Genomic DNA, 9,254 nt, shown 5'->3' with positions numbered 1-9,254 from the left:
CTCCTCATATTACTTTAGAAGACTTCAATCTGTGGTAAATGAAGAACAATGAGTCCGTGTACTTCTCCTGCACAAGGAAATCTTTTTATCTATAAAACTCTTGACCAAAGCAGTGAACTGAATTTATTGAATCTAAGTGGTACACCTGCTAAAGCATTGAAGGCAACAACAAATCCAGCAGCAATCTTCTACCTGTGGAATTTCAGTAGTTTATCAGGTTTTGTACTTTATTGATTGAGGTTAGCTCTTAAAGAATCCTTAGCTAAAACTTCATAGCGTTGGTTTAAACATTCCACAGAATCACAAAATCACAGAATCACAGAATGGCCAGGGTTGGAAGGGACCTCAAGGATCATCAAGCTCCAACCCCCCTGCCACACGCAGGGCCACCAACCATTTAATACTAGACCAGGCTGCCCAGGGCCCCATCCAATCTGGCATTGAACACCTCTAGGGACGAGGCATCCACAACCTCTCTGTGCAGCCTGTTCCAGCACCTCACCACTCTCACCACTCTCTCTGTAAAGAACTTCCCCCAACATCCAACCTAAATCTTCCCTCCCTCAACTTAAAATCATTTACAGATCTTCCTGCCTCAGAACTTGGAGCAATGATACCATTTAGAAAAACAAAGCTAGTATAAATACAGTGCAACATTAAAAATAACAGTAATTGGTTAATGTATTTCAGTATCTCCTCAAAATTCAGAAATTTACTTCCTGTTACTCAAACTGCAAATTCTGTTTTTCATTCCCATTTATGAGAAGGGCAAGTAAGTCCAAAATTTCTTGCAGAATATCCTTCCTTAAGATGCTGGGTTTAGATATTTTTGTAAACTGTAGAAATGTAGAATAATTTTTAAAATGTTTAAGAAGTAATGCCACTTTTTAATTGAAATATCTCTTTTTCTACATCAAGTTCTCAGTTACTTTTTCTAAATCACAGCGACTTCAGTTTGTTGCAATGAAAATGAGTAATTTCAGCTGATGCAGAGTAACAGCTGTTCTCAGCAACATAAAATTAGGAAATTACTAGCATAAATTATAAAAACAAGTATAATGTTAGCTGACATCATATTAAATAATGTAATATGCAAATGTTAAAAAATATATAATTTTCAAGACTTCCGGATGTTCTAAAGTGTAAATAAATCACTTTTTTATTTTTTATTATTGGGAAATCTTCACATAGTTATGAAACCTGTAGGTGAAAGCCACATTTCTTTTTGCAAAAAAAAAAAAACAAATCAAACCAAACCAAACCAAACAAACAAAAAACATTACTTCTGACACAACAAGACTTTTTCTTACTGTATCTGGCTTGGCTGGCATAAACTGCCCTTGAGAAGATCATCCTGAATAAGAGATGTCACGTTCTACACACTGCAGCAATCCTTCCTCTGCACTCAGATAAAATTAGCATGTCATCTTGTGAATGGGCATGATGCCAACAAAGAGGAAATGGGCATAAGTGTCCTCACCAGTAAAGTCTGGGTGTTAGGCAGTCAGACTTTTCTCATAGAATGCTGCAGTGTTTCAGCCTTGGCTAATGCGTATTTCATCACTGCTGTTGAAGGGTGGATTAACTCTGTAAGATTCAGAAATATTTTCTGCTAAAATGACTGTCAGTTTCTGGTAAATGAGATTTGAAAGTCTGACATAAAGAAAGGGAAAAAACCAAACCCACACACCTGTGTCCTTCAGAAACACATTACAAAAAGGAATTATGCACTTTGCAATGTTTTTGTGGCCCCGGAGTGTTTCCTGCTAAATAACTCATTCCTTTGTGGAAAATGCATTTGTGACCTTCTGTGGCTTTCCCTCTGTAGAATCTTGTACATATTTTCTGCTGAACAGGGCAGAAAACGAGCTCCATTTGGAGTGCAGCTAACCATCTGAATAAATCATGCTTCAAGTACATGACCCCATTTCTTCTCAGCGGAATATCATACTCTGCTAATGGAAGTGTTCTGGTTTCAATATAGCTATCTTTTTCCTGGCAGTGAAAGGAAAGCCTTGAATGTGGGTGTATCTAGCAATAAATATAGAGTCTTGAATGCAAACAAATGACTCATGGTTAGACACTAGGTATACAGTGATTGCATAGCTATGCCAATCCTTTGCTGATAGGAGACAGACTAGGTTACTCCAGCTTCACATTTTATGTTTTATTTTGAAGAAATTGAAAAAAAAAAAATCAAAACAAGAAAGCAAACAAAAAAAGGTAAAATGGGACCAAAACTTGGATGCTGAAGGGGAAGAAGTTAATTCAAAGATTTAAATTCTCCAACCTTTGGAGAAATCTAGATTTGAAGATGTCGCGGTTGGATAGTATTTCTTTGGTGACTAAATAACATTCTTCTCACTGCAAAATCTGTATCTTTGTTTTCTTAAAAAAAAAACAAAAAAAGCAACAAAACTGAGTTGTCTCATTTCTGGATACTTTCTTTTCATGAATCTTCAGGAATATATCTGACTATTTTCTTGAATTTCTACTTGAAATGTTGTAAATTTAAAGATAATAATATTTTATTGGCTTTACTGGAATAATTTGAAGACTGGAAAAAGCAGCACTTGACTAAGTATACCTTAAAACTATGAATGTGGTTCTTTTGTCCCATGGGAAGACAAAGAAAGACCTGCATGTCTCAAGATAGAAGTAGGGTTTTCCCCACAGTCACACATATATTTTCCCTATAAAGATAAAAGTAAAGCCGTCAGCAGTTGCTTAAACAATACCAAATGGTTTTGCATTAGAGAAAATGAGAAATTATCACGCAGCCTTTTCTCTTGGCTTATAAAATGTGACAGTTTAGCATTTATTCCTTAAGTGAGGTTGGCAACAAGCACCTGAGGGTAAAAATAGCTAAGCTGCCATTGCTTTTTTTTTCAGCTTTCACTGCAACTGGAAGTGGAATGCTTCATTAGTAAACTGAATTTGTAAATTGAAATAGTAAATTATGACATTGCAATATCTGTGGAAGGTGTGTATTTAGACACATTTATTATAGCAAGATAAACAATGATTCCTAATCATAGAATCAGAGACTGGCTTTCATTTGAAAGGACCTTAAAGACTATTTAGTCCCATCCCCCTGCCATAGGTAGGCTTGCCACCCACCAGATCAGGCTCCCAGGGCTCCATCCAACCTGGCCTTGAGTGCCTCCAGGGATGAGGCACCACATCTTCCCTGGGGAACTCTTTCAAGGTTGCCTCATTATGGGATCACTTATCAAACGTGTCCAGGTCCGTTTGGATGGCACCCCTTCTTTTGTATCAACTGCACCAATCAGCTCAGTGTCCTCAGCAAAGTTGCTGAGGGTGCATTTGATGCCACTGTCTATGTCATTTATAAAGATGTTAAATAGCACTGGATTCCTGAGGGATACAACTAGGCACAAGCCTCTGGCTGGACGTAGAGCTGTCAACTGCAACATTTTGACCAGATTTATTGATGGGAAGAATGACTTTAATGTTAGAGAATAATGTAGAACATTATATATATGACCAGCTGCAAAGACCACAGATGTGTGTGCTGTTTTTTTTTTTTATTAATTTTGGAGGAAATGTTTTTCAATATTGGTTTCTCTCAGTAAACATGCTGTGTTGTAATGGCAGATGGTCAAACTAAGACTACTTTTAAATTAAAATTTATGTTGACATGGAATGTACAAGAAACAAAGGTATTTATCTATATCATTATATATTTGAAATGAAATATATATATTTCATTCCTTCAGGCATGCTCTGGTAGTATGTGTGTTAGTGTCTCAGTTAACACTGAGCCTCACACTGCCTTGAAACTTAGAGACAAATCCATATAAGAAGCTTTGGGATGGAAAGAGCAGAAGTATTTGCAAAGGGTGCTTTTTCAAATAAAATGTGATGCAAATAAAAGACATCAGGTACTACCAAATAATTAAAATATGGCATTTTCTCTTTTGGTAGCATTAGATAAATATCGTTATCTGTTCACAACTTCATTGCCAAAGTAACTTCACACATGGCCTATGGACCCTGAAATTGAGTAGAAACATGAAATAAAGATAGCCACAAAGAAGACAAAATTGCTTTAATTGTATTTGTTAATGATTGAATACTAATACTAAAATTTACCTACTGCTAGAACACAGCATGAAAAAAAATTCTTTCTTCTCACATCCTTGTCTCCTCCAGTGGCCTGTTCATGAAATCTTGAATTGCCTGGTGTAGGGGTAACCATTTGTTAATTGAAGCCTTCAGAGCTGTAATCCATCTAAAAGAAAAACCAACAAATGTATATACTTGGGTGTTATGAATGCACTTCAAAACCCTTTAGAATATTCTATGAACGGTGTTTGTTTAAATGTGTTACTGTGTATACTGCTTGGAGAAGGGTAGAACGGGAAGGAGTTGACTGTAATAGCTTTATATCTTAAATTCACTTTCCATCATACCCAATAGCTTTGTCCTCTGTTCATTAAATTAGAATCCAAATCCTGCAATTAGAAGGTTTATGCAGTCAGAACTCCCACACAGCCATGGAATTTGACTGAATTGCTATGACAGGATTCACCTTTGGAACATGATTTCGTAGGCTAATTTTCATTTTTACTACTAATGATCATTGTTGGAAGTAAACCATCCTTGGGAACGTTGGGAATGAGGAGGATATGCATTCTACTAGTCTGGGCTCCTCTAATGAGAAAGTACCATAGGTTTTCTGTTCAGTGTAATAATCCACTGTGAAAAGCACTTTATCCAGATTCCCTTCTGAAACTCTGCAATCCAGAATTGCTGCAGTTCCAGCACTGACAGTAACAGAATTGATGACTCACATGGCCCAACATGTTGTGCTACAGTGTGACTAAAGCTAGAATTGAAAGGAAGTCTAGAGAAACAAGTGAAAACAGAATGAAAAGCTGTTATCAGGTCTTTCCCAAGCTATAGTGTTTCCAATTTTCTTAACTCAGGCAAATAAAATAGAAACAAGAATATTGGTTTACCTTTTGTTTTCATTTACATTTTCGGCACATAAGTAGAAAGTTTTAAATTCTTCAGATGGAGGTTTGAGTTCAATTACAGATCTCTTGGATCCCAGAGTCTGTTCACTCACAATATACCCCTGGAGGTAGAGGCCACCTTGATGGAAAAAAATTAGTATGCATCATGCATGTTGAAGATACTATTTAGGAAATGACTTCTTGCTAGCTGAATAGTGAAATTTTGTGAAAAAAACAATTTCCATATGACTTGTGTTGAGCTTTTCCACAGTTACGCAGAATTTACATACAGAATATAAAAAATATCAGTTTTCTTCTGAAAATTAATATGAACGGAGCTCCTTACTTGCTCTTTGTACAAGATTTCAGATTTCTTTTTCCTTTTCCTCTCAGCTACTTAGTGCAGAACTTAGTGGGAGTTCTACCAAGTCAGTTTTCATTGCTGCCTCTTCACTGCATCAGGAAAGAACTACACTTCTTTGGATGAAAAGCAGTGTACAGGTGGTAAACATTTTTATTGTTACAGATTGAATTTTCCCTCAGTTAATGCTTATGCTCCCAGATGTTTTTACATAAATGTATCTGTCCAGTTGCTGGAACTTTCTATTCTATTGCATTATGAAAGCTCACTCTGACTTGACAGATAAAGGGAATACAAAGGCATAATAAGCTGTGAATAATAAGTGTGAATATGATTACACAAAATGTGAGATTAGTTATGTGACAAAGCAACCTAATATGATGAATAGACATACTCAAAACTGTACTAAAATTAAACCATCTTAAAAGTTAGAAGTGAAAAGAAGTATGGATTTGAAATGTGAGAATAGATTTATTTGTGCTGTGGTTAGCTTTGTGTACTAAACTCTTGTCTTGAAAACTGTATGAACAACCAAGATTCAGGGGTTCGTTTTCAGTCAATTAATCTTAGAGGCTGCTTCAAGTTAAACTTGTAAATTTTGTTTTATCTGTCTGGTGTGGTTTTTGTTTCTGTTTTTTTTTCCTTTAAAAACTAAGGGGATATGAATTTCCAAATTAAAAAAAAAATTGCTGGAACCAGCATTTGTTCTTCTTATTTGACGTGCTGCCATCAGTAATTGGAACTCCATTGCAGGCCACACCAATTAGCTCTAAGGAAAGGAATTACACAGCACTTGCTCTTCATAATATTTTTGTTTTATTTGCTCATTTGTTTTTAAAGTGTCACTATCATGCCATAAATATAAAATACTCCTTTTTTTTTTTTTTTTTTTTTTTCCTTTCTGCTAATTCACTGCTTTGGGCAAATCTTAGGGTCAGTTTACTGTGGAACTCACTGGCCTTTTCACACGTGCACACCTTTTACAGGTGAAAAAAAGTTTTCTCTCTCAATCTGAAAGCCAGCTAGTAAGCAAAAGTACATTTCCTTTCTGGTTCTTCTGGCTGCCAGTTTCCTTAGGATAAGGAATCAACCCTTCTTCTTTGAGCTCCAATTTAAAAGAAAAAAAAAAAAATACAAAGTCCCAGGAAGTTGTCCTGAATGCCTAAAATTCAGCTCCTCTACCTCAAAGTCATTTGTAATGGATGCCTTGCTGCCTTCATGAAGTGGCCAGACACCTTCCTACTTTGTTACAAGGAGAACTGCTGCACAGCATCATGGATTTTTTAGCCTAGATGAAACCACCTGACCAGATTCTGTAGAACCCACCTCTGCTGCTGTTCTGCCTTTGCCAAGGCTGTATGAAAGCCCAGTAATGGTGGAGAAACCAACCAGACCTCATGATGTCCCTCCCTCTAAGGCTATTTATCAGAGTAGTCTGACAGCTTTCAACAGACTTTCAGCCACCAATGGCAAGGAATCAAGCCTCTAGGAAGTGCTTTAGGAAGGTGCTGTCTCTTGCTGATGTGTTCTTCTGAACATCTTTATCAGCTGTGTTCCAGAAACAAAAATTCAGACCACTGGCCATTTAAAAAATAATAATAATTATAATATGGGGAGAATGAGGAGTGTACTTTGTGAAAAGAAATTGAGTTTATTCTTCGTATGCTCACCTTCCCAGAACACTAAGAATTTGCTGACAAGAGAATTTCATTAGTGGTCAAAGTTCTATTTGGAAACTGCAATGAAATGTTTTATTAGTAACCATTTGCAATCCCTCAGCCAGCTCTACCTTGGGCAGGTGTGGAGCGGAGAGTGGCATAGAAGTACAAGCAGCCATCCTTCAGAATGCAGTAGTGCTGAATCCAGGCATCTTTGCTTCTGTCTAGCTGGTGGAGGAGTCCCAGGCACTCTGGGTTTTTGATGGCTAAGGGTGGCAATGCAGTGTTATGTAGCGTGACGTCTACCCATACGTGGTTCTGTAAGGTAAGCATGAAATGAACAGTTATGTTAAGAAATTAAAGATGGCCTGCTAGTATGAAATGACACTGTCTCTAGTCATGTGCAGGCTTTGGTTATGAAAAGAGTTTGTGAGCTCAATCTGGAAACGCAATTGAAAAACTTGTATTTGATGTAAAAAAATCTCCAACTTCTACTTCCTTCTTACAATCATAACTTGCATTTTCTGCAACTCTTTTGTTTTCCAAAATAGGTTGTGTCAGTAGAAACAGGATGTATGGTCTAAGCTGACAGTTCAGCACCATACCATTGTTCATTTACTCCTTCCCCTCCCAGTGGGATAGGGGGCAGAATTAGTGGATTAAGAAAAAACTATTTACTAAGACAGAAAAGGAAGTGGAAAAAGGGATAGTAGTATTTGTAGATAGTAGATATAGAAAGTTATTTTTATTTGTAAGTATATACAAAACAAGAGATGCACTTGTTACTCACCTCTCACCAACCAATGCCCAACCAATTCCCAAACTGTCCACCTGGCCAACTCTCCATTGTTTTTCAAGCTTTCCCCTTAACCAGTGTGGGTCAGCTGTCCTGGTTCTGTCCCTTCCTAACTCCTTGTGCTCCTACAGTTCTCCTCACTGGCAGAACAGTATGAGAAGCTGAGAAACTGAAATGTCCTTGGTTCTGTACAGAACTGTTCAACAACTAGACTATCACTGTGTTGTCAACATTGTCTTTCCCGAAAAGCCAAAACATAGCACCATACTAGACACTATGAAGAAAAAATCAACTCTGTCCTAGCTGAAATCAGGACAGATGAATATTTCAAAACCAAAAGGAAAACATTTTTTACTACTGGTGTAATTTCTGGATTTCATCAGTCTTTATTTCACATAGTAAGGCAAGATAAAATTCATCTCCTAACCTTTGTGTTACAGAGGAAGTGTGGTGATGTCTAAGATAAGAATACAGCACTCAAACACAGATGGCAGTACTATACTGTACATGGTTCTGAATGGCTTTCCAATCCCTTCTGGGATAGCAGTCTTTTCCATTACTCTAATGATCCCATTGTTATTTCTGGGTCAAAATTCTTCTTTCCTTCTTATCTTTCCTCTCTCCTCTCCTCTCCTTATTTCCTTCTTCTCTTCTCTTCTCTTCTCTTCTCTTCTCTTCTCTTCTCTTCTCTTCTCTTCTCTTCTCTTCTCTTCTCTTCTCTTCTCTTCTCTTCTCTTCTCTTCTCTTCTCTTCTCTTCTCTTCTCTTCTCTTCTCTTCTCTTCTCTTCTCTTCTCTCCTCTCCTCTCCTCTCCTCTCCTCTCCTCTCCTCTCCTCTCCTCTCCTCTCCTCTCCTCTCCTCTCCTCTCCTCTCCTCTCCTCTCCTCTCCTCTCCTCTCCTCTCCTCTCCTCTCCTCTCCTCTCCTCTCCTCTCCTCTCCTCTCCTCTCCTCTCCTCTCCTCTCCTCTCCTCTCCTCTCCTCTCCTCTCCTCTCCTCTCCTCTCCTCTCCTCTCCTCTCCTCTCCTCTCCTCTCCTCTCCTCTCCTCTCCTCTCCTCTCCTCTCCTCTCCTCTCCTCTCCTCTCCTCTCCTCTCCTCTCCTCTTCCTCCCTCTCTCCCTCCCTCCCTTCCTTCTTTCCTTCCTCCCTTCCTTCCTCCTTTCCTCCCTCCCTCCCTCCCTTCCTCCCTCCCTCCCTCCCTCCCTCCCTCCCTTCCTTCCTTCCTTCCTTCCTTCCTTCCTTCCTTCCTTCCTTCCTTCCTTCCTTCCTTCCTTCCTTCCTTCCTTCCTTCCTTCCTTCCTTCCTTCCTTCCTTCCTTCCTTCCTTCCTTCCTTCCTTCCTTCCTTCCTTCCTCCTTCCTTTCCTTCCTTCCTCCCTTCCTTCCCTCCCTCCCTCCCTTCCTCTATTAAAAAATCCTCTATTCAACTGAATGAAAAGTCTATTTTGAGAGAAGGATTCTTT

General features: G+C 38.4%; 1 protein-coding gene across 1 annotated transcript in view; it reads right to left on the bottom strand.

Moving 5' to 3' along the window:
* Positions 1 to 4,155: 4,155 nt before the first annotated feature.
* Positions 4,156 to 9,254, bottom strand: part of LOC149912684 (uncharacterized) — a 36,158-nt gene continuing 31,059 nt past the window's right edge. The window contains exons 10-12 of the mRNA XM_090132045.1: positions 7,133 to 7,319; positions 4,986 to 5,121; positions 4,156 to 4,255 (exon numbers count right to left, since the gene is read on the bottom strand). Of these exons, the coding sequence (XP_089988171.1) occupies positions 4,156 to 4,255; positions 4,986 to 5,121; positions 7,133 to 7,319 (423 nt within the window). The remainder of the gene's footprint in view (positions 4,256 to 4,985; positions 5,122 to 7,132; positions 7,320 to 9,254) is intronic.

The sequence above is a fragment of the Phasianus colchicus genome, chromosome Z (assembly GCF_987193195.1).
Source record: "Phasianus colchicus chromosome Z, bPhaCol1.hap1.1, whole genome shotgun sequence".
Classification (NCBI taxonomy): domain Eukaryota; kingdom Metazoa; phylum Chordata; class Aves; order Galliformes; family Phasianidae; genus Phasianus; species Phasianus colchicus.
Note: the sequence above shows the minus strand (reverse complement) of the source record. Positions and strands in the feature narration are given on the sequence as shown.